Source organism: Phaethon lepturus, unplaced genomic scaffold (genome assembly GCF_000687285.1).
Source record: "Phaethon lepturus isolate BGI_N335 unplaced genomic scaffold, ASM68728v1 scaffold13022, whole genome shotgun sequence".
Lineage (NCBI taxonomy): Eukaryota > Metazoa > Chordata > Aves > Phaethontiformes > Phaethontidae > Phaethon > Phaethon lepturus.
Window position 1 is genome coordinate 32,951 of NW_010522654.1, and position 26,617 is coordinate 59,567.

The following is a 26,617-nucleotide window of genomic DNA, read 5'->3' on the forward strand; positions in this document are numbered from 1 at the left end:
TCTGCTTGAAGTACTACGGTAGTGGTGAGATCCTGCACATGCTGAGGCCAGCGAGAGCATCCCAGTGGATTTTACAAAGCTAGAACAAATCCCAGACTGCACTGTCAACAAGATAAAACTCTGGAAAGATACTGAGATGAAAAAGAAAACTTCATCATACTGAAATATAAAGAGCCAGAGGTTTTGATTTGTTCAGTAGTTAAGCAATGCTACATACCCCTAGCTTACCCACCAAACCTGCTTTATAACTACAAATCTAAAGCATACTCTTCAGTGCAAAAGTCTGTCCAATAGTATAACACAGGTAGTAACTAGTTTTCATTCATTCTCAATGAGTTACGTTAAAACTACTAGATTGTAAATTGCTGCTATTGCCTTATTTTTTTAGTCATAGAAAGACACTTCTGTTTGAAGCTTGAATTCAGTATATTTGCTAGCAATTCTTTAGTATGGTTGTACTTTCCTTGCTGTAATGTTTCCTTTTAAGCTTACATATCTTTCTTTTCTATTGCATCAAGACTTACCTGCTGTCATATTTATAACAGCTTTATTTTTATAACCTTAAATGCTTTCTGTATTGTTTTTGATGATAGCTACAACTCTATTTTGGGGAGTCTTAACAGTTTCCAAAAAACACTATCACATTTTCTGTTATGAAATAAAAATGTGCTATTTGCTTTATTCAGACCTCACAGGTTCTAAGAAACCATATAGCAGGTTATTATTATTTGCCATTTCAATAAAGGTAAGTTACACTGTGTAATACTGGAAAGGAAGGAACCATAGCTTCTATAAAGCCATTAGCCAAATAGCAGTTAACTAGCAAATAGCAGCATCCATGATGTCTGACTTCCCTTTTTCAGTATACTTATGGCTGGGAGAGTCCCATCGTCACCTGACAAATTCATAAGTGAAAACCACTGAGCATATGATTACATGAATGCCATTAGTTTTGGCAAAAAGAAACTTTTAAAGAGCAAAAGAAGCTTTATAAACAATGAAACCATTTAACTGACACTACTACATCAGACTTTACACTTTTCAAATTACAAGGCATCATGAAACAAATTTTCTTTAAATCTGCATTGATAAAGTAGAAAGGCATAGAAAGACTTGTCCTTCATAAAGGACATGTAAACATGATTTAATATTGACATAGCTGAGTAGAATCTTTAAGTTAAACAGGCAATAATACAATGCAACCTATAAATTATTCCATTGACCCTCTAAAGCGAGGATAGCTTATAATTAATACCTGAAACAGAGTAACATACTTCAACAAAAGAAATTAAAAAAAAAAAAAAAATCAGAAAAAAAAAGAACAGAAAAGCTCATAGAGATTTCTGATTCATCAGAAAGATCTCATCAGTTGTCATGAGGAAATATTATTTAACTACATTTGATGCAGAAGGGGGATCCATCAGTGACTACTCACCCACAGCTAAGACAAAATCAGCTATCGCTGGATCTAAACTGGTGAAAAAATATTCTCCAGGTACCTGGACAGCAAATAAATTATCACCCTCAAAGTTGACTCTATGCAGGGAAATTAAAGCAGAATTAACACTCCTAGTTCTAATAGGTTTACATCTTAAAAAGAAACGAAGAAAACAAATAAAAAAAACCCACCACCCCCAAAAAACCCCAACAATACTTAAAACATTTATTATGAAAGCACTGCTTTTTAAAAGTGTGTTATTCTTATGAGTATTATCATCATTTAGTGACCCTTGCTTAAAGATCTATTTAGCTGGAAGTCTTGAATGAAATAGCTTTGTCATGCAGAATGAATGAAAGACAAAACCCATCACCACCTCATTTAGCAGCATAAAAATAGAGTAGCATTATATATAGTTGTCAAGGAATGGTTGACAAAAGGAACTACGATGATCACAATGATGCAGAAAAACCCTCAAAGTACAGAGTTTGATTTGATAACAAAACATTTTCAAAATCCCAGCACTGACATAACAGGATGCTCATATTACTCATTCTCAACTTCCGATTACTCATATTCTATAGGCATATATATGTGTGTGTGTATTTTTAGATATGCATATGTATATATGTACATAGATATACATACATACATTATAGGAATCCTTAATATTAAATCAGTTTTAGAAAACATATCAAATCACCAAAATTTAACAAACCATGACAAAATCAATAGCCATATACTGAAGAGAGTCAGAGGACTAGAATGATAACCAAGTTTGAAGGTTTTCTTACAGAATTTGCTCAAGCTGCACGTGCCTGGCATATAACAATGTTTCAATCCAGTTTCAGAAATAATAAATAGGGTTATAAACATAAGATGTGTTTGTTACACACAATTTTTCTCTCTTTCAGTCTTGAAATTTTTACAAAGAATGTTTACTTGAATCTTTTTAAATTCCCCTGTGTGGATTTATTCATGCAAAGTCTTTTGATTAGAAGACCACAAATTTTAACACTGACAGTTGAATTGTATCAATTACAGTTCAGTCAGAATACAAAATTGCCCTTGACTCAAGAGCCAGTAACAAGGGATGCTTTCAACACTAAAGGACAGTTATTGCAAAATGAAAGGCAGAGTTAATAGGGGTTTTGCAATTTAACAGCAGAAATGTAGTACACAGAGACTCAGACATACTTTTTTTTTCAGGACTTCAACACCCCCCCCATACTATAGTGTGCTAATAAATATACATTAAAATATTATAAAATTAGTTAAAATTAAATTACAGCAATGAAACATGGGAGATGTTTGCATTCCTAAACATTTCATTTACAGCTTTTACACAGCATTGCAGACTAAGTTAAAAAATGCAGCCTTTTTGATAGGCTTGCAAGTTATTCAAGTAATTCCTACTGAAAGGCACCTCTGAGAATTTCTGTTTCAACAGCTAAAACTTAAGTCTCATGTGGTAAAGGATGGCAGCATAAAACCTAGTACGTAAATGCAGTTATACAGATTAAAATTCTTAGTGCATATCAAAACATAAAAGCTCTTTGTTTCATTCTCCTTTAAACTGGCATGTATGGCTTGCTGCGAGATGTACCTGGTCTAGTCTGGAGACTGGCATGCTACCTATGGTGGAAGTGTACTGTTGTGAAAAGAAACATTACTAGGGAAGCAGTAGAACATTTCTTTTCCATGGCTACATTCCTGGGGATGCAAGATGGTCAAAACAAACCCAACTGTCATCACTAGCACACCGACAGCAAGAATCAGGCAGGATATGAGGTTATCTGGGTGGTTCCATCGCTCTTTGGATAGCCTTAGATAACACGCTGTTGGGATGATAAAAACAAGTGGGGTAGCACTCACAACTCCCTGTGTGTGGGAAACAACAATAGAAAAAACCCTCATAAGCATGATATTTAAATGTGAAAAACAAAAACCTGCATTTTTAAATGGTTGCGATTAGATTGATGCAACAGTAAAGCCAGAAAATAGAGGCCTTTTCCAGTGTTGCTATATGGAAAACTTTCTTTTCAAAGTCATAAATAACTTTCAAAAATATCTGTAAAACTATTTGAAATAATTCAGATTTGTTTAAATGCTTTTGCTTTGCTAATACAGAATAATATTTTATGTCGCAAATACTATTAAATCTGATTACCAGAAGTTTCACAGCTTCAAAAGTACAGTAAAATTCCAAACATAACAGTTCTGCAATACTGTAACTGACTTAAAATATGTAAGAACATTCCATGTAGGAGTGTAGATATAATACTGCCTTAAAGAAAAACAAAAGTGGAAACATCATGTAGCAGTTCAAGGAATTCTGATCAAGTTCTACATTTATGACCTGATTTAGGTTGACTTCCCTATGAAAGCAAAGCTCCCTTTGAGAGAGTAGAACCTTTCCTCTTATTAACAATTCAGCTCCTCTTTAAATGCTCTCTTAGATAAGGACAGATAAAAAGCACCTGCTTCAATGCTTTTACTTTTTATAGTAAAGCCACTGCAGATTAGCATACGAGTTACATGGCAAAAGAGAGCATCTTTATGCAGATATTTTGAACATTTACTTTGTCACATACTTAACAAACACTATGTTTAAACTCAATTATGGTGAGGTAGTAACACAGCCTACTCAATATCTCTGCATCATTGTTTGTACAAACTTTTGTATATTTTTATGGTAGAACCTGTTAACAGTGATCAGTACAGACATCAAAAATAGGTACATGCACCAAGCTTCTTCATAGAAACTGAGACTCTTAAGTGAGTGAAGCAACACAAATCAGCATCCCAGTAAAAGAATAGCACAGATCATCTTTCTTTCACATGTAAAGACTCTGCCTATTCATTTTTTCTGTACTGGTGGATATCAAGACTGAACAATCTTTCTAAATGCAGTACTTATATCCAATAAATACATATAGCTGTATTGTCAAACTCTCTCTTAAAAAAAAAGGAAAAAACCCTACTAGACATGAGCTACCCACTCAAATGCCTGGCTATCAACTTCCATTTGTAACTGAATCAAGCTATCAAGATACTTGACTATCGAGTAATTGCTTAGGCCTCTCTGGGTAAAGATACTGCATTGATGGAATATTTGCTTTTGAGTGATTATTTTAAAACAATTTAATTCCAAATAGGAATCAAACATATTTATTCATGCTAGAAGGACTCACTGGCAGTTCTCTGGTGTAAATTTGTTTTTAACATATTATACCATATAATAAGTGTAAAATAAATAGACATATATGGGCACACATAGTTAATTGGGCTTATTATACCAGTATTCAGGTATTTGGTCAGAATAGGCATGTGTGTATGTATGCACACATTTAAATACTCTTATTGGGGTGTATATACACACACAGGTGAATTTTCTGCACTTGTAATGTAAAAACAGAGGGGGAAAGATGGAAAAGAAATTACCAACAGATGCCATGAATGAGAAATTTTAATGGAAACATGCATCCTGATCAAACCAATGTGAATATTGTTTATTTTGAGCTAGTTATAATTTGGGAAGGATTAACTTAGAAGAAACTATGTAGGTAATTATTTTAAATAGAGGCTGATTGGATAGCTTATCTGCATATTCAGACCTGTTTCTGTAGTACTAGTGCAAGTATGACCTGCAAGATCACTGCTACAAAAATCACTCATTACTGCTTGGCTTGCAGATAAACTGCACTGTGGATCAGAACAGTGTAAGTGTATGACGATGTACATAAAAGTACATGTATCATGCAGCATAAAGAACAACTCCCTCCATTTTTTTCCATCAGCTTTTGGCAAAAATGCAATATATGGCTTGAAATTGTCAATGAATGCATGAACAGGGACATAAGGAGGCAATTCTAAAATGTTTCTATGAAGAAGCAAAGGCTGCCCTTAAAGATCTTTCTCCACCTTCTAACTTTTATATCCTGGAGTGTGATATTTCCACATCTGCTTTGTTTATTAAAAATAGCTGACCTGAAATTGAAGGTAAACTGTTAAGACAAAGACTATTTATCATAAATGTAGACTGGATTTATTTTTTTTTTTAACATTTCCTTTGATTAAATGTACATTCTGTGCCAAAAAAGACTGACTTCATCTGGTAAGTCTACTTTGCTAACTAGTAGTCTAGAACTCCAGTAGACTACATGGCAGCTCCCGACAACCAAAGAAGTTACAGTGATGTGTTAAAACTCGTTCAAGTCAAGAAGTGCCTTGTGTGGCTTGCTGGATAAGCTCCACCTCTGCTATGAGGCGATACTAGAAACAGGAATGCTTGCTGGCAAACAAAGCAGTTTCCTCCTAAATATCATACGCTCAGGTTATGAAATTACTCAGTTTTACTGCCTGTTAAGCCCAAAGCAGGGAAAAAATCCAGTTACTATCTCTATAGTCTCACTACTACTCGTTTGTTCTTTCTCCCCCCTCCCCTTTTGGCTCAAGGCAGTCATTACCATTTGCCCCAGTGTTTAGTAATTTGTCAAATTCATCAGAAGCAGGGAGTAGAAAAACAAACGCCAGATTCAGTTCTGCAATACAGTTAGTATGAGTATTTTAGTGATTTCCACTGCAGATTAAATACATTTGGTAAGTCACAACCACTTGCCGTATCTCCAGAACTCTTACAAAAGCCCTCCCCAACCATATGAACTTTACTTATGAACTTCCTTTCTCCTTTAATTATCTGATCTTGAAGCAGTAAATAATTCCCTTTTTTCCTACGAACATTTCTACTGACTACTATGTCTAATTACATAACATTTTCAGTAGAGCTGTGGATTTTTCAGAGTTCTGTTTTATAAAAAAGTGATTTATTAAATAAAAGAGTATACAGGTTCACTTACATTCAGCTCTAAAACTATTCCAAGGCAATCATACACTAATGATACACCAGTCGCCACAGCAATGATAACTATTGTCACAACAATATGGAAAACTGTTGAGAGGTTCCCATGGAAAAACACATTGGCAATCACCTGAAACAGAAACACAAATTTAAACCTTGATTTTGCTCTTTATGTTAACAAAAAGCTTATTCCAAACCTGCTAACCTTAGGAAACTAAAAGAATGGGTCAGAATACAGACTGAACTTTACCTATCGTGCTTCAAGGAAACGTCTCCATCCACTTTCAGAAATAACTCATAAAAAACATAAATAAATTGCAGAACACTTGCAAAACTGACTTAGTCATACCTGCAGGATTTAAGGTATACTTGCTTTCTTCTCATTTGCCCACTACAGAATAAAAACCACTTAAAATTATTTATTGAGCAGATGGATTTCCTAGATGGAGATATTTTCACAAAACTAGTAAGCATGACAAATATGTTATCTTTGGCTATTCTCAACATAACAACAGTAACATTTATGCCAAACTTGGAATTTTAAGCAGTCCTGACATTATTAAGTAATTATTAATATAATATTAGATATTATAATAAATGTAATACAACATTATATTGCCAGAATCTAAACAGTACAACTAGCACCTCATACTCATTGCATGCAGTAGGGTCTGTAATAAATATCAACATATCCTATCAACAATTGACCGCAGCTATAATATATTAATAATGTGAGAATATTGTTAATATATATGAACATTGTTAAAGGGAGAATGTAATGAATACTGACCTCTCTGGTCACAAAACATTCAAGGGGGAAGGTCAGAATTACAGTGACTCCATAACAAAACCTTCCAAATGTAGCAAGGTTGTCATCTCTACAGTAGTTTTCAAATATATCTCCTAAGGCATAGCAAAACATCAATTAGTTTGAACTTCATGTCATTTGCCTATCTGCAAATTGAAGTTTACATTACTGGAGTTACTGGAGTAATTGAGACTTTCAGATCCCCTCTCCTGACACAAATCAAGAAACTGCAGTTAGTCAGAAATTATATCCAGGAGGAACTTTCACCCTATTCTGCTAGTAGCAGTGGTTTTATTTCAAGCAGCATTTATCTTTCAAAAATATTTTAACATATACACATTTTAGTTTGTCATCTGTTATTTTCCCCTTAGCACAGATTTTATATGAGATGCTGGTGTTTGTTTAAATAAATATTTGACAGATTCAGAAAGAAAGCTTGTATGTAAAAGGTACATTCCCTTTAAAAATGTAATTCCTAGAACAACTACACAAGGAAGACCAGGGAGTTACCTCTGGTGAACTGCATTTCACTGATAGTATCTAATCATACCTGGTAAGCTACAGTGAAGAATTTCAAATATTGTGACCCTGAAAGCCCATTATAAGCATATAGATTATTACCTAGCAAATCTTCTTACATCTAACTACAAAAGCATTGTTAGAGAATACAAATTATCATCTTGCTTAGTGTTTACCACAAAGAATCTGGAATAATGATCTCTGAGGCACAAGAGACACTGCAAGACAGTGATCAGATGATCTACTAGGTCCCTTCTACCCTATTACTATACTGCCTTATGATTTACTACTTTTAGGATCACAATGGCACTGAAGAAGCAATAAGGTGTACTTTAGAGAAAACACCCAAAAGATTTCGACAGGGGAGACAGAAGGTAACATGGAACCTGCTTAGTGTAGAGTCATATGCTAAGGGGTAGCTGCAGTCAGAGCTTTCTGTACTTGAAATATCTCAGTCAGTTTGCATTTAGTCTAGCTACAGTTGCATCTAGGACTTTAAGTTATTCTGCATAAACAGCACTGGAGGCAAGAAAAAAGGATGAAAGATCAACCAGTAACCCCCATCCTACAATTCCTCTGTTCTCAGCTACATGCTGCTGCTCATCAGGAAAGGAAAAAGGTTGGAAAACTTCTACAATTTGGAACAGCACTATTAAATAACATAAAAACTGCTTGCTTATGAAATGTGTATTCTTCCTGAAGAAGCTAATGCACTGAACAAATTTATGCCTTGCTTTTCTGAAAGCACCTTTTCCTCTTCAACAAAACTACATTAAATAGTATGATGTAACATTAATTATATATATTTATATGTGTGTATATATATATTCACATGCACACAGAGGTGACAGCAGGATTAGTTGCAGCAGAACAGCTGTTGTAAAGATAGGAAATATCTCTAAGTCAGAGCTAGGATGCTATATTAGCACAGATAGGAAAAGATACAGGAAAACGTACAAGAAATATATGCCAAGCACCATGTAGAAAAATCAAGGCAATTTTTGTTCTTATTGGTCTCTGCTAGTGGATCACGTGGCTAAATTATAGATGTTTAGGTCTTGGAAGTATTTTGTTTATGGAAATACTCAAAGGGGACGTTCACTGGTGAGACTTACACTTGGGAATTTGACAACTATTAGCATGTAGCTGACATCTTTGTATCCTGTTTTGTTTGTTGACTTACTACAAGGAACATCCTAACTATTTCTGTCCAAACATAGTATGATTTTGGCATTTTTACAATCACTAAGTTATTAACAACAAGTCAGACAGAAAGGTGGAAATGTAAGGATTACAACAAGCATTAAAATTGAGGGATTGAGCAGTTTACCTTCTGTGTATCCTGTAAAAGTCATATATCCACATGCAGCAAACACTACACTGATAACAACAGCGAGTGAGACAGACACATGTGTGACTCGAGACCAGTTCTTTAATGTGGGTTCTTCCAGAGACCCATATATTAAAAAGCTGTTATGGTTGCAGATGAATGCTGAAACACACATAGTAGTTATAGCAAACGTATGATTTCATGTATAGAAAAAAAAATTCATCCTGAGAAGATTCTGATTACATTACCCTAAAATGCCACGCCATGCCATTTCCCACCCTCCCCATCTCCGTTCCACCTCTGTTTCCTCTTCCTGCTCTTCTTTTGTTTAAGAACCCAACAGCAGTTTTGATTTTTTTTTTTTTTTTTTTTTTTTAAAGATCCACAGAGCCACCTGCTACTTTCAGACTTCCTGTGACATCCATTTTAGGCAGCAGCAAGCATTGGGAGGCCTCAGATTGTCACAGCATTAACAAGAAGTAATATACCAGATCCTCCTGGCAGGAACAGATTTTAGAATGAAGATAATGGAGGTGAGATGAGACTCACCTGAATGGTCCACTGTGAGAAATGTCAAGCAACAGGCACTCTCCAGCAAGTACATGCATTGCAGTTTAAAATTTTTCTGTTAGAGGTTATCCAAGAGAACACAGAATGATCACAGCCTCCTCAGTTTATCAATTAGACTGACCTTATTGGTCCAGGTGTTTTAAGATGACCTGGAGAGTTGAGATGGATTCACATGCCACACCACTGTCTCTGCTACAGTAGCAATAGCCCCTTAGGGACAGATGGGCAATTGTTATGGTCTTAAACCATAGCAATTAAATTCACCTATGGATCACTCACAGTCAACTTCATTTTTTTTCTAAACCAGCTTAACATGAATATTGATGTGTCATATTAATATAACACAAATAAAAAAATACAATTAAAATACGCAGTTTCTAGGTCCAAAATATTAAATAAAGTAATTACTTTACAGTTGATCTGAATATTGAAAATACAAACAAAATTACTTACCAAATGACATCACCCCCACAGCTTGTACTGCATTTGATTTTGCAAATATCCATGCGTTTTCTGATTTAGGTCTAAAATAGACATTTGTTTTAATAGATCATCCTCTTTTCAACTATCAGTTATTAAAAATAATTTAAAATACTATGCTGTAATACAGAACTGCTAGTCACATCTCCAGAACTCTCTGAAGTAGGCCACAGTGTTCACCAACAATAAGTTGAAACTAGGGAGATACCCTTCTCACCGCCCTTGTTTTGCTTAAAGTATTTCTGTAATCAGTTTTTATAGCCAAAAACGTCAGCCTGTTTTGGTGACTAGTTTGGTAAACAAACTCTTCAAGTCGTCATATACCAAGAAACAGCAACCAGGAAGGTAAAAGCAGTTACTGATTCTGACTAAGGTTATCTCAACCCAAAATCTCTTCTGACTATTTAGAGGCAATTTCTTCCTTTGAATTTACACATGTAATCTATGTAGTCTAGAGATACGTTTTTCCTAGGCTACAAATCAAGTCAGGCAGTTTGCCTTTCTTTATACCTGTTCCAACTATTCTCATAGTAAAGGGATTCTGCTAGTTTCCAAAGGAGCTATAAAATAAAGCGTAAGAGTATATAGAGACTTTTATAATTGGGCAAGAATGTAATATCCTCCACATCTGCTCCTCTAAGATATGCCCACAATTTTGGACCTGTGGTAATTGTAATTCTTAGAGGAGGACCACAGAACCATCAGCAAACTTTGTTAAAAACCATTTGATGAATGAATTTCCTCCCTTAATAAAGAACCAAAATGAAGGAAAGGAGGAGCACATGAAACATCCTTTTCCAGAACTACAATTTGCTAAAAACATCAAATGAAATTCACAAGCCAGTTGAACATTTTACTATTAAAGCACAAAGGAACAGTACAGAGAAGCTTGCTCTTAAAAAGGTGGCTGCTGCTAACTTTGATTGCTCTGTTTTTATTTAGAGGGAAAGCTGCTGCCACCTGAGCCCTTAGCTGCTATGTTCCTACTGCCCTAGAAAGCCATACGGCACCCGTGCCAGCTTTGTGAAGGTAACAATGGCAGCTTTGCCTCTCCCTCTATCTGGCGATAACTAGCTGGTTTTGACAGGCATAGTAGCATATGCTATGCAAGGTTTTATTGCTTTCAAATGTTTAAACTCCACACCCATCTATTAAAAAAAAAAAAAGACAAAAAAGATGTTGCTGTTTCCCCTTTCAGAACTCCTATCTTACTATTTCTTGGGGGTTCAAATAGTCAATCCTTCCTCTTCTGTATTATAAAAACAGACTTAGCATCAAATGCACATTCAGTTCAGACTTAAGAGCACCTTTTCAGCTCTCAAGCTGTGGTTGCTAAGCTTAACTTCAAAAAGTGAAGAGAACCTGAGCATCAAAATCAAGTTCAGTTTTTTGTCCTGAGATGCAGTATATTATCTTGACTACTGTAACATACTGCTTCTAGTCTTAAGCAGCTGAATATGGCCCTCCCAGAACATTCTCAGACTCAGCATGTAGATGTAATAAATACTACAGCCGAAATAGAGATACCTGGCATCAGTCTTGTGACATAGAAGTTCTGACCCACTACAGCTGCTGTAGTTCCTTACATAGAATAGCCTCCCTTAACTTGATGCCACTGATTTCAAATCACTAGAGATGTCTGTGGACAATTCATATTCTTAATTTTGAATGTATTATTTTTCAGGGAAACATTCACATCTGGTTAGAAAAAAAAAGAAAAACAATAATATTCCAAAATAAAAATAGAATATAGAAAGCTAACATTACAACTGTTCCATTCCATAACCACTAGAGGTCATCTTTGATATAAAACATACAGAATGAAAATTTGTTTTATTTTCCTTTGGCAACAGTATTTGTGAAAATATTCTTACCTCCTTTCCTATTAATAATTAACACTTAGATTATCTAATATGCTATAAACCAAAATATTTTTAAAATGCACAGAAATAAAGGATGCTTTTGTCTGAAACACATTTAATTTCTGTGAAAATGGTACATCCCATGCAACAGTATAGCTATATTATAAGCTCCTATAAAAAGGGACTTAAAAAAAGGAATGTAGAAAGCATGTGAATTTCAGCTGAAAAAAACTGAATAAATTGGCCAAATAAACAATTTAAAAAACCAAAATAATCACAGGAGCTAGTTTTCCCCCTGCACAGTGTTAGCTTACACGCTAGCAATATACGACAGACCAAAACATAGCTTTGCTTTACGGATGAATGACAAACCAGATCAGGAGTAATATTTGAGGGGGGAAAAAATCCAAAAGAACAAAATCCTGCTTATTCCACAGCATAAGAAGATAAATTCCTTCCATTCCAGTTGCGGAATGGAAGAAGAATTTCAGATCCATGATTTGAACACTCCCAGCAGATTGCAATGTCATACAATGCATGTTAGTACAGATGATATATGCAACAGTATATGACTATTGCTTACAGTATGTCATATACTGCTGCATGTGTTTTGAAAAACATTTTCATATTTTGGGAATAGAGGGATCTCGCACAGATATGATACAGAAACTAAGGAGTGAAAGCAACATAGTAAGAAATTTCATTTCTGACCATTTAGAACTAAGAGACAACAGCCTTAGGGTCCTGACCATACCAACAACAGATCACCCCAAGTCTAGCCTGCAGGACATAACAGACTTAGGGAAAGCTCCTCGAAAAGGGTGCAAGTGACACAAACAGCAGCTACATAAAATAAGACTTCAGACTGGGCAAGAGAAAATTTGTGTCAGGAAACAGTAGCTGTTAGTTACTGAAAAGCCATACTGTGAATAATCACTTAAAATGACTCACAAGACAAAGGCCACCTAATGGAAATACCAAGTGTTGAGTGTCAAGGTAAACATACGTACATTCACATAAATACGTCTCCCTGTGTAGGCAGATGCACACATAAGCTGAAAGAGTCTATCACAAGAATACCCGGTAGCACTACACCTATTCTGCTTTTTCAGTCCTGCTGCTACTGCTCAAAACGGTTTTGGTTTTTGGGTTTTTTTGTTGTTGTTGTTTTGAGAAGGACCTTTGTTCTGAGCAGTTTGACCTACATTCTTGTTAGGAATGGTTAGGGGAAGATTTTAACTGTGGCTCATACAAGAATAGCAGTAGCTGTGAATATCCATGAATGACAAGAGCAGCTAGCTTGTTGCTCCTCACTCAGTGTATGAAAATACAGGCTATTTGTGTTCATGCCTGCATGAACACAAAGTTTTTTTCATGCTGGAGAAGTAGTCAGATGAAACACAGTGAAAGTTAACAGAAGAAATACATTTGTGATACTAAATGCATTTGTTGAGAGCTGCACCTTCTATCATATATAGTAGAAGTTGTAGCACAAAGTAAAAGCTGAGAGGTAATAGAACTGTGATTCCTGAAACAAAAATAGTGAGAGATTGATCAAGAAGGCATTCCAAGGGAGATCCCAGACAGGAAAAAGTCTCAGCTGCAAGTAAGACAAGAGCAAGGTGGACTAACTATTCGCACCATCCATAGGCAGGTAGTGAGGCCTAGCTATGAAGAAAGCCTAGAGGTTAAGAAAATAGGACTCTACTCAGTCTTCAGTACACTGAAGGGAAAGTATAGCATCATAAACATGCTAGTGAGTTCAAAAACGTTTTGAAAATATTTGTGTTCATCTACATAAGAACAGGGCAAAATGAAAAGAAAAATGAACCAGGCAAGGTTAAGACCTCCTAACAGGGTAAAAGGCATTTCACATCCAGATCATGAGCAAGTCAGACAAATTTGTTTGGCAGTCTGAAACAGCGTATCTTCTCCTTCTCATAAAATATTTACAGTATAATATTCCCCATCTTAAGACCCATGCTATGCAAAAATCTTTTCTGTTATTCATGTAGCAATGCTGCCAAATATAACACAGCATCAGAGTGCATCAGAAAAAATACCTTTAAGGTGGGCAAGGAAACAGACATTCCTGATCTCAACCGAGCTTGCAGGCATGAAACACTGACTGACAAAAAGTTAATTTCCAGAGAGGAAGCAAAGTCATACGTTTGACAGGGGAGCTACGTTGCTGGAATGAGCAAAAGACTTCCATTATTTTGGACTGAAGATCAGTTACAAACCACCAAGTTTAGGTGCAAACTGGCAGTTATCAAAATAATCCAGGAACATATGGCAGATTAATTTAGGTTTAATTCAATGATTTAGACATTTAGGAAACTAACCGTAAAATTTAAATCCAATTCTATTCTAAGGCAAAATACCTTTTTAGTTTTTGTTTAAACTTTAAAAATTTGAAGATACTGAAAGAGTTTACAGATGCTGAATATAACTTCAATCAATACAATGGAAAGTGAGTAATGTTCACATCAGCTTTGAATTTTATATTAATCAAAGTCATCCCAGTTGTTAAAGAACACAGATGAGGCAAAGCTGTATGTAATCCCCACTTAGTTAAAGCTGCTTTAACGCCTCTTTCTTCCTTAATGAACTACTTAGCAGCTCTGTAAATATACATTAGCTTAGGTTTTATTATTTAATTTCATCACACATTAAAGTTTATCTTTGTTTACTATTGGATTATTTATATGAAAGAAAGAATCAGCATTCCACTTTCAAGTTATTTTCCCAAACATTTGGTATTTCATCTTTGTGATCAGCTGCCAGTTGAGTAAATCTCACATCCCTTTATGTGTAGCAGATGCTCTTGAAGTTTTTCTTAGAGATCTATGTATTATGCAGACACTGACATCATGACATTCTTTCCAAAAAAACACCAAACTAAAATGATCCATCTTTATGAGCTACATAAAGTATTGCTTTTTACAGCAATGAATGTTAGTTTTAGCTTTGAAGCATGAAGTTATTTAAAGCAGTATTAACATACTGCACATTTACAGTTTGAGGTAATTCTAACCCATTGTTTCTGATCTCAGTAGAAACATACCCATCTATAATCAGGGGGAAATAAAGTAAAGAACGGAGCATAAAAACATATTTTCATCCAACATCTTCAACTCTTGAGGGCCAGAACACTGAATTCTATCTGCAGGTTCATTATGCCCTTCAGGCAACAGTAATCATATGGATTATATTAATCAAAAGCAAAACTAAAAAAACAAAACAACCCCCCCCCAAACTTCAGTTTTGTATTTGTCATAAGAGGAGATAAATTAAAGCACCATCATATATACATTTTTTTTTTTTCCCCTGAGAACGAACAAGAAAATAACATTCCTATAATGTCCCTGGACAACCCGTTCCACTCCCAAAGCAACTAAAAAAAAAAAAGCAACACTTCAAAGACTTATAATTGCTGGTTTTCAGCCTATAGTTTCAAGCACATCAAATCGTTGTAAACAATAATAGTGTTCTTGTTTCACTGATGATGATTGCGGAAAGTTTCTACGAAAGATAATATCCTCTGTTGTCCAAATAATAGGTAAAATTTTCAGCTAGAACATGAATTGGATTTAAGCAAAAAGACAGTTTTATTATTCCCAAACAATCTTCTTATACCTCTCAAAGGGAAGAAATTTTCACTTTGAAAAACCTAAAGGTAAGTGAAAACTGATAATTACTGTCTGAGTAGTAATCAAAGTAGGAAGATATCTGAATGGGATTCCAGTGGAGCCTGACCCGAGTCCAGCACTTTTGAATGTATTCAGCAGTAACTTGAATGATGGAACAAAAAGTAAGAAGCATCCTTAATAGAAAGCATGAAATGTGTGGTTAGCACAAGCATCCTAGAGAACAGGGTGAAAAAAGAAAAATCATAGGTATGTTGGTAGATGAAGAAATCATCCGATAAAGCAGTATTCAATTCTGTAATGACAAATTCTACAGTTATGCAGGGGGAAAGAAGGCTTCATGAGAACATGGCAGGGAGGAACAGCAAAAACAACCCGAAACTTCATGAGAACAGAGTAAAAGAAAAGAAAGGAAAAATTGCCAGCTCACAGTTCTGCAGAGAAGAGCTTGGAGCTTCTGTTAGACTCAAGGCATGTCCACAATATCATGCTATTTTCCAGCGGCAAACAACAAACTAGGTTATATAAACAGGTGTGGCAATACCCAAAAGATACAGTTGAAAGGGACCTCAAGACACTTTGCATGTAAGATACATCAATCTGTCTTCTCTGCTCCTCAATGGGAATACCACAGGCAGTTGGGGCATCAGGATATCACTTTAATTTGCAGAGAACTTAAGGCAGCCATTGAAGATGATCAGTAGTACAGGAAATGGCAAGAAGAGAAACACTAAAGGAACTGTTTGTTTAGTCTACAGAAAGGACTGTTACAACTCTTTAGAGGTGTTTTTAAGCATTTGGAAAAGAATGAACAGTGTGCTGTCCATATCCACTGTGGTTTGGCCAAGAAGCAATCAACATGAAATGCAGTAAGAGACACACACGATACACATTTAGGAAGAATTAATAAGAAAAGGTTAGTTAAGAACTGGAATGGGAAATCATGGAATTGCCAAGAACAAACTAGAGAATCACCTGTCATCAATGACAAGCCAATCAATTCTGCCATGTAACAACTGTAGGGATTAAATATTCTCTCTTGGCCCCATCAAGCCTTTATCTAGGATTATACAAATTCTTTTCCTATGTGACAGATCTGCAGACTGTATTTCATAATCATGATTTTTTTAAGTCTCTTTGAAAACTTTAACTTCTATTTTATTAAAATAAGGATTCACAGTAAATGTGTTATCTACTTGGTTCACTTGTTATAATACTATGATGGGACCCATATTAAAATATATTACTGTTCTTTATTCTCATTGCAAAAAAAAAAAAAGAGATGGCATTCATTATACCATTAACAAAATATTAGAAGAGGATTTTTATAATTAAAGTATATGCCTATTTCTAATTGTAAAATAGTAAAAATAGACATTGATAGTACGTTTGTAAGGCAAAAAAATTTGATTAACAGTTTATCACCTTGCTAGATGCATTTTTGAAAACAAGAAGTATAAACGCAAAAATGGAAGTATCTAAAGAATTAAAAGGTAAAACTTCAAGAATCTCTCAAAACTCAACATTACTTACTGCAAGAAAAAATAAAGCTATGCATTCCATAATTTTCAGTGCATCACAATGGTTGAGAAGAAATGTTACTATAGTAAGAAGGTCATGAGTAACCATTACATATAGCTTCTTCCTTTTATGACGGGGGATTTTGAGATTACCCTTTCAAATACCTCTTGAACACAGAGTATGAAAACCACGCTGCTTCTGAAAGATGGCGGGGGAGTACCACACTGTCCTGAGTGCATCATTTTAAGGATGATAGACAACATCATCTGGTACAACTTCAGAAACTGCTATTCTAGCCATCTTTCTAGCATTAAACATGAATGTCCTGCAATTAACCCATGTATGACAGCAATAAGACAAATGAACAATTACATGTAACACTGCTGAAAAATCATGGTCAAAGAATCCACTTCTCACAGAAACATTAGAAATACTACATAAAACTATTCCAATAAATAAAAAAACACATTCAGAAATAGAGTTTGTGGTCTTTATTAATATATCTTCACATTTAAAGGTTAGGTAAAAAGACAGACCTTCTAGGCCAGAAAGGTAAGATAATAGATTCATAACACTTTCTTGCAATGTAATTATAAAATATTGCCACAATACACATTCATGTGTACTAAATTGTCTAGAACACTCCCATGTCCAATGTCAAATACTACTTCAGAGTACGAGTGCTGGAAAACAGTTTTGCATGCTTATGTTGTTGTTTTCTCAAATGACAGAATAAAGATTTTATTATTGTGTTCTCTTTTTTTCTTTTCATTATTTGTATTCAATTTTTATAACTAAATAATTTTTTTAACAGAAAAAGAAATATTCCTAAGACACTACCTATTTTAACATTGTAAATATAGGCCATCTGACAATTATGGACAAAATTAAAGATTTCTCAAATGACATGCCCATTCAGGAGCCACCTGCTATTAGCCATATCACCCGCAATTTCCAATTAATCTGTAGTTTTTTTGAGATGTTTTCTAGATTTGCTTATGTGCAAAAGAAGAAAGAAAAAATAAAAGATTAAATATGTTTTAGCAGTTCATTTTGTATTACTGTTAATACAGATTCATTTTTTCAATTATCTGTCTCTCCCAAAACAGCCATGTTCCAAACTATGCAGCTATAGGTAATAGTGCGATAACAGATTACGTATCATCAAGAATTCACTTTGTGGCCAGTGTAACAATACTCACACTTGTGGACTGAGTGTTACTGTTCTCACCATCACAATAATCAGGATGACAATAGTTAAAATCAGTGAAATAAGAGATACCTGTAAAAGTAAAAACATGAATTCAGTCAGTAAGCTGCTGAAAGGTTGTCCTCTTAGCAGCATAACGTACTTTTTTTTTAAAAAGAATAATTAACAACCAAGTAAAGTTCTAAATATTACATGTCAAATATTTAGAATTAGAAAGCTTGTCTGATATAATAATCTTTTAATTTGTTACTCTTTTTGAGTAACTAGCCAATTGCAACAATTCATCTAATTTTAAGATATTCCCATTCAAACATTTTTAATTAATGGTGCTCAGCATTTCGAAATCAGGCCTATATCACCCAGTGCTTTACAGGACTTGAGTTCTACTAGCAGTAGATGGAAAAATTCCAGGGATTCATATGGAGAGCAAAGTTTTGCTTAAACTATTACAAGTTTTCCAGTATTTGTTGGGACAGAAGGCAGTCTGAATTTCTAAAATACTTAACATGCTTTAGCCAGATGTAATTGAGTTCAAATACACTAAGTTATGACTGGCACTTATTTTCTAATGGCATACAGAAAAGTAAACCAAAAATCAACTGCTATTGTGATTTACCTTTCCCAGTTTTGCTATATCTCGATACAAAGATATAGGCAAGGTGAAGATGATAGTGGTAAGGAGAATTATGAAGTGGCGGTCAGTAAGCACATTATCTGGTCCAACTAAAACAAAAAAGAAAATAATTTATTTCTCTAAGAGACTGACATAAGGAACAGATTAGTTACATTTGAAAGGCCAGGAGTAACAAACTGATGTTGACTAGGCTTTTATCCCCTTTATTCAAGTTAAGTAACACTGAAACAAAAATTAGGCATGAACTAACTTGGAGGAAGCTATACACAGCATGTGCATAATCACAAGAATTCTGCAAATTCAAGTCGAATACATAACATATGGGATATATTATACCAAACTTTGGAAGTCTGGCATTTCTACGTATAGATTAGTGTTAATTTCTTTCATCATGCCTGGGCCAATGTTATCAGCCTGCAAGTAAAACATTCTACTACTTCTTTCTGCCTTTTACTCTTCAGGATGTTTTGACACTGTGTGTTAACAATTAATTAATCAATTACTGTGCTGTTGAAGAAGATAAGCAAATTATTAAAAGAACAATCTAATTTTGAGGTTTCTTTTGAGTACCTCCTTTCTTGCTCTCAACTGACTTCCACTTGAAAAATACAGATTACCATGTGAAGGCAACAATAATGTTATAATATTCCCTGCAATCAGTGGGATTTATTTGTACAACTGGTGTGTTTTTCAAGCCAATGACAACTTAAAAATAAAGCATATCTCAGCTTCAGTCAAGCTACCGTGAATCATGGGCTTTAATGAAAGCTTTCTGAATAATTATGGCTGGAAAAGTGACTGGCAATTGACATGGAAAGTCTGAGTTCAGTTCCCTCTGCTCTTTGGGAGACTAGAATGCTTTCGCATCCTTTTCCAGACAGGCACTCTACCAGCCAGGTGAAAACATGTGCCATGCTGGGGGTTCCTCCTGTTACAGAATTTGTATTGTATATAAAATTATTAGACATTCACTGTCACTATCAACCTGATCAGGTATTCAGTGTGACAGTTAAAATTGCATCCACACCTTGCAGGCTTAAAATTATAGTCCTCCTGTGGAAATCAAACAGTTCTTACAAACACTAAATTCCACTTCATTGCAGACATGTTCTTTTTAGTTTAATTTGACAGTGAAGAATGTTTTAACTTAGCTGACTTTGTGCTAAAGTATATGGCAAACATACACAAAAACTGCTCCACTGATTCTGTTGTGAAAACTTACAGCAGAGGAAGAGTAACAAGTGCAAGCTAAAAATGCCACATCTGGTTTAGCAGTGAATATCTAAGAGAACTGAAAGTTACATATGCAGTTCATGACCAACTATTACAGATATGCTTAAGGAAGCATTAAATCCATTATATCATTTGCAAACCACCAAGAATTATTTACTAGATAAAGTGCAGTTACAGTATTCAAATTATTATTATAGGAAATACCTAACAAAAAAAAAAAAAAGACAAAATATGATGACCTTGTAAATACACCACTGTGGAAGACTCCTTCCGTTTGCTTAATATTTCATTGAAGCATATGGTCTCTTCACTGATGCTGAGTCCAATGACAACCAAGGACTAGGATTCATATGTTTTATTTGAGAAAGACTTATTAAAAAAATCCCAAACACAAAACCCCAAAAAACACTCATACAAATACATTTCAAATTCTTAACTTGAACTATATTTAAGAGTAATGTAGAAGCAAAGTAACAGGTAGAACTTCAGACTTATGCAGGATGCTAATCCGTAAATACTTATGCTATATTATTATCCAATACATTTTCCCTGTTCTGAATTTTTTAAATGCATCTTACCTCCAGGAATTCTCTGAAAAACTTTAGTTAAAGTGTCTCCTGTTATTATGTTGTAACTGATCATAGCTTAAAGAAAATAAATTTTTTTGTTAGTACAAGTCAAATATGAAATATTTGATAAACATTAAATACACATATTTTGTGGACTTCAGGATTATATGCCACTATCCCTCTTATATGGATTCAGGCTAGCACCAATAACTTCTAAGTTTCAGGTTTAAAACAAAATAACACAAAAATTCTTTAACACTCCCCCCGCTTTTGTTTTTTTAAACGGGTACAACCTAAGCAAGAATACAGTCTGACAGGCAAGGCCATTGTGCTGACTTGCCATATAAACTTACTTCAGAAGAGGAAAAAAAGGCTTTTAAAAACTGTTTGTTTCTAACAGCAATTCTTTGTCTTTTTTTTTCCCCAAATTCTTGTTTCTATTTAGTAAATTTCCTGTGTTAGCCTAATAATCAGTCCTACAACTAAATGCCTAGGACTTCCTAGCTCATGCAAAAAGCTAGCAAAATCTTTAAACCAGAAGAAAGGAGGAGAAAATAGATTAAGGTATCAGATATGCACTTCCATTCCTTCCTCTCATTAATAAGAATTGTGGCCTTAAAATTCATATTTCATTCTTACCTTGTTCTACACTTGCATTCATATTTCATTCTTATATGTATGTATACATATACACAAAATACATTTATATACTCATGTGGCCTTCACCATTTAGATAGCATACATATAGGTATTGACCTTAACTAATGCATAAATATTCACTTTTGTGAAATTTTAAGTCATTAACACCACTTACAGAAATAAATTCAAGCAAATATATATGCATAACTAGTCTCATGGTAACGACTGAGATCTTTACAATTCTCCTCCATATTCTCTATGAAGTACTAATTATATTATTTTTTAAGTCAATATGTGTAACATTGTTGCCTGCAGTAACAGTAACATGACTCTCTCAAAAATCTCAGCTACCTGTAATAAATTCAGACTGATTATTCACAAAGGAGGAATTTTGATCAGGGACTCTGTGGTCACCAAGTCCAGACTCTTGGTATCTCAAGTCACCACCTCTTGCAGCTCCATGTGTGAAAATATCAAGCTTATTTAAACTTTGATTTCATTATGTTACTACTGTAGGGGACACATTCAGAATATCACTTTATTTTAAACTTCTGGTCTAATTAATTTGTGCCCAGATTATACCTGTTTGTTCTTTTACTATTTCTTTCTCAAAGGGGTCTCGACTGCCCAATTTTCTAGTACCTCATTGGGTATGAGGCTGAATTAACACTTTTGAAGAGCAATGGCAGAACACAATATTCAAGCAAGATCTGATCTGTGGCTTCTCCAATGACAGTAATACTACATCTTCGGAAAAAAAAATATTAATTCAATATACTCCTAAAGTCATGTATTCCTTTTGTTTCAGGCACATCAAATCTGTGTTCTGCTACTCATTCCAGAAGAGAATCTCTTATTTGCTATTTCTCATAGCTACTTTTGTCAATTTTTAAGTGTGTGATCATTAATTTTTATTATATTTTCTATAATAAATAGATATTTTCTGTATTTTCTATAATAAATGCTATTACATTTCAGTTCATTTCTATTATTCTGGCCCTCCAATTCATTGAATTCTTCCTTAGTCGTTCTTCACAACACACTGATTAATTTTAAATTATTTTTTTTAATAGGAAAGAGATGTATACAGTATATTCTTTACAGAGTTAATATTTAACCAGTGAAAGAATGTGGTAAAGTGAAAAAGCTTATTATTAATAAAACTTAAATATTTATATTTCATGTGATCTTACCAATAAACGGATATAAAAATTGAAGACTTGAAAGAATCAGATAACCTACAAGACCGTATGTTTTTCTGACCAGCTCTTGATAGGTGTTGGTACTGGAGAGGTTCCCTCCTTTGATCAGTAATATAATGGAATAATCTGTTAAAATATAAAATTACTGTTAACCAACTTGTGGTTGGTTACTGTTCATCTTTTTCACTCCTTAAAAAAAAAAAAAGGTCTGTAAAAAGAAAAACAGTAGCACTATGAAGAGCAGAGACGAGGAATCTCACAAAGGATCTCAATCCACAGAAACCAGGAGATATAGGCTCATATTGGAAGGAAATTCCAGCCTTCCTGATTAGGGACAGCAGAAACAGACTCATTTTCGTTGGCTTCCAGTATGGTCAAAGGGAATGAGAACTGTCACGAGCACCAAGAAAAGAAAATTCAATTAATAATGCAGAGAGCTCCTGAACAGATGGAGCATTTGATTATATCCTCAAAGGGGGTAAAATGTGAGACCTGCCTGTGTCATGATGCTAGAAGTCTCCATCACTTTACTCAGCTATTTATCTAAGTTTGTGAAACATAAAGCCTAGCTAGTATTTTGTGTCTTCTCCATTGTTTACGATAAAAATATTATCAACATTTTTATTGGATACTTTTAAAATAAAACACACACAAAGTGATTTATCTGGAAAACCATGAAACAATGTTCCTTGAGACAGAGCTGATCTCACAGGCTGAATTACTCACATACTGAAAACTCAACATTTTATGAAGACAGTTCGAAATATTGCTGTTATGTCAAGCTATGCTTTAGGATTCATTTGAGCACCATGGGATTTTCCAGTCCAGATTAGTTACAGCGCAGAATTTATTACCTTAGTGCAGGTGTCTCGGCAGTTAGTAGCTAGACCTTGTCTATTCCTCATCTGGCTTTCACTTAGCTTGTAATCTATGCTGCAATAGGAACAGTTCCTTTCTGTGAACAGTATCAGCGTTTATTATCTTCTGTGAATGACTAAAATTATGAAATTTTCAGTCTTTACAAAGGAGACTTCTATCATTTGTTAATGTGAAAGCCAATCCAGAGATTCCCATGAGCATATGCAATTCTTACACAATATATACTTACTTACACTATAATTGGGAGAAGACAAAAGCAGAGATACAGAAGTGTTCATTATCAATTATGTTGCATACTGAGCTGATCTTGTACAAGAAATACTAAGAAATACTAAGGCTTTGTAGCAAGGGATCTTAGACACACCAAACTTGAAAAAGATTTACCTTTACATGACCTAAAATTGTATTTGGCTGTCATTATAGGACTACACCCAGCAGAGTTCAAAAACATCCCCCAAAATGAAATACAGTCAGGATCAGGATTGCTAAATAACAGCTATTTGCCAATTATTCAATAAAAACTGTGGAAAATAAATGCTAATGTTACATATTCAGCCTGTACTTTAAATGCTACAAGTCAAAAAGTTGTAACTATAGTTATAATTTGCTTGTACAAGATATATTAAGCCACATCTTTAACATAATAAAATGCTGAGTTTAATTTACAGGTTCTGGGCCTAAGACTATACAGTCTTCAAAATACTGAGAAACATAAAGGTCAGATCAGTTTTCCTACAGAAAACTAACTAAAATTTCTGAACTATGTTTACGATACAATTTCATTAATGTATTTTGCCATCGGCCATGCAGAAAATTTTCTATTTGTAAGAAACATATTCCTTATGTTATATTGCTCTCCAGTCAAACCTCAATCATTTATGCAGACCCTTAAATGACATTTTAAGCAATGAAAAGCATCAACTGCTTCTCAGCATATAGGTAACAGAATTTGTGCCATTCATGTTCACTTGGTTTGTCATTTTAAGACTTGAATCCACAGAGTCTTTACAAAAATTGTCTTTTGACGCCAATGGATTTACTTATGTTTAAGTTTATTTACCAGATGATTTCAAAACTTGCCTCTTTTTGAAGGTAAATCCATTATTTTTTTGATGAATGATAATTAAATAAAATATATTTTTTAAAAGTGATCTACAACCACTCAAAGATCAGTCTCTTAATTTGAGTAAAAACAGCAGACTAAAACAGGTGATTATGAGGCACAAATAACAGCTATTCTTCCAAATGTCACCTTGACCTAGTCTAAGAAACTAGGCTTTATGAAAATAAAATGCACACAAAAAGCAGCTTTATATGTTGCACATTATAATTCTCTACTTTTACCAATCTGCTCAAGGGATTAGTAAGGCAATGAAAAAAATTGTCATTTTTGTTGTCATAAATATAACAATACCTTTCTTAAGGTATCGTTAAGATCAAGGTCAGTTAAACATTGCAAGACTAATTTTCACTTTACAACAGAAACTGCTTTTAGAGTACCTGTGATACAGGCAACCCCAAATAAAAGCAGTACTCCTAGTGGAAAACCAGCTTCCTTCATTGAATATGGCAACCCTGTAAATAAGAAAAGGAAACATTATAGAAGAACCTTTCAAATACTTGTGATGACCAAAACAAAGATTTTTAAAAAATGCTATCAATCTCCCCAATTGGACCAGCATGCTTAATAACCTCAGAAATGTCCTTTTTAGTGGACAAATTGTTGCCTAAGTGTGAAGTTCAGTCAGCACCTGCCCAACCAGTTCTCTGATCAATTATGGCAAAGAGGCTGTAGAGTGCTTAACACTCTAAGAAATGATCTCAGCTGACACCTCTACATTTTTGTATAGTAAGCAAATAAAACCAGAGAAAAATCTTTAGGAACAGCAGCAGAAAGTAAGACAACAGTCTTATTCTCCCAACTGAACGGTCATGCGTGTATGAACAAGGCTGAACACAGGATAGCAAAGGAAAGTATACTTACTACATACTTACCTATAATGCCTGATCCTATGATAGAGTTGATAATGTTAAATCCAGCTGACGCCAGATCACTGTTTCCTCCTTTATTCCTGGGCTTACTAACGAGGGCTGTTCGATCATCTGTTTCTACCTATTTCAGGAAGACAGTGATAACATTATACGTGAGAAAAATAGGTGAGAACGAGGATTTTACACATAATCAATTCAAGATGAAAAAAGATTATCATAGACTCAGATTTGCAGAGGTATTTTGATAACTAAATCCTATTTTTTTTCTGTAAGAAATCAAAGGGGCATTAGGCATCTAATTCCTGTATAAGTCTGACCCATATCTTCTGTAATTAATTCTTCTTTGAAAAAACATAATTGAAAGGACAGAAATGTATATAAACTCAGAGGGAGACTGTTAAACAAAGAGCTTTTTAGTCACGTTCCAAAGGCAGAAATGTGAATCAAGTATTTTTAAAAATATTTTGGTTATTACAACTGGTCAGTAAAAACAGGCCCCCGAATCAAGGGAATGAAATCAATTTCAATAGCTTCTAGTAAAGTATGCCAGCATCTGAAGATGCTCTAGTTCAGGATTTTATCCAGCATTTTAAATATTTCTGTGTCATCCAATGCTTTAGTTCATTACGAATAGTTAACAACACTATAAAATTGCCCGGTGCCAGAAAGTTTCTGTGGGAAGACCTAGTACAAAACAAATTTCAAAGGACAATTTGTAGCCCGTAGCTTCAAAAATTAAAGTTCTTATCTTCAAAAAGCATTTATTCACAAGTATGCAGTGTTCCTCTCCTCAGATCACTACTCTGCTGCCAGAGAACATTTTAGAATCATTCATTAGAAGGCCAGTATTTTAAATGAGGTTGAGTAATTCAAAAGAGGAACATGCATTTAATTAAGAAAATGCCCAACGGTGTTCTACAAAAGCAAAACATTGTGTACTTCCCATGAAAATAAAACCACTATTTCATGTATACAAGAGCCTATTTAACATATATAGCAGCTAGTACACACACAGATGCTTGTCACAAACACTCATGAAAAAAAATTAAATGACTGATGAATCTAAGTTATCGGTAGATAGTGGTATAAGCTGACAAGCATAAAGAGTACCTCAAGGAGGGCTACATATTTAAGTGGAACATTCTATTGTTAAGCAGTACTAACATAAAAAGAGTAATACTGGCTCAAATCAAAGGCCACAATAGCCTAGTATCCCATTT

The 26,617-nt window shown here is 34.5% G+C and overlaps 1 protein-coding gene across 1 annotated transcript; it reads right to left on the bottom strand.

Moving 5' to 3' along the window:
* Positions 1 to 3,073: 3,073 nt before the first annotated feature.
* Positions 3,074 to 25,512, bottom strand: SLC38A11 (solute carrier family 38, member 11). The gene is made up of 11 exons (XM_010281878.1): positions 25,401 to 25,512; positions 24,906 to 24,980; positions 22,518 to 22,652; positions 20,695 to 20,760; positions 18,866 to 18,972; positions 18,242 to 18,321; positions 9,980 to 10,050; positions 8,957 to 9,118; positions 7,090 to 7,202; positions 6,298 to 6,429; positions 3,074 to 3,319 (listed from the first exon to the last, which is right to left on the bottom strand). Exons 2-11 carry the CDS (start codon positions 24,964 to 24,966, stop codon positions 3,074 to 3,076), a joined length of 1,173 nt encoding a protein of 390 aa, XP_010280180.1. The 5' UTR covers positions 24,967 to 24,980; positions 25,401 to 25,512.
* Positions 25,513 to 26,617: the final 1,105 nt, after the last annotated feature.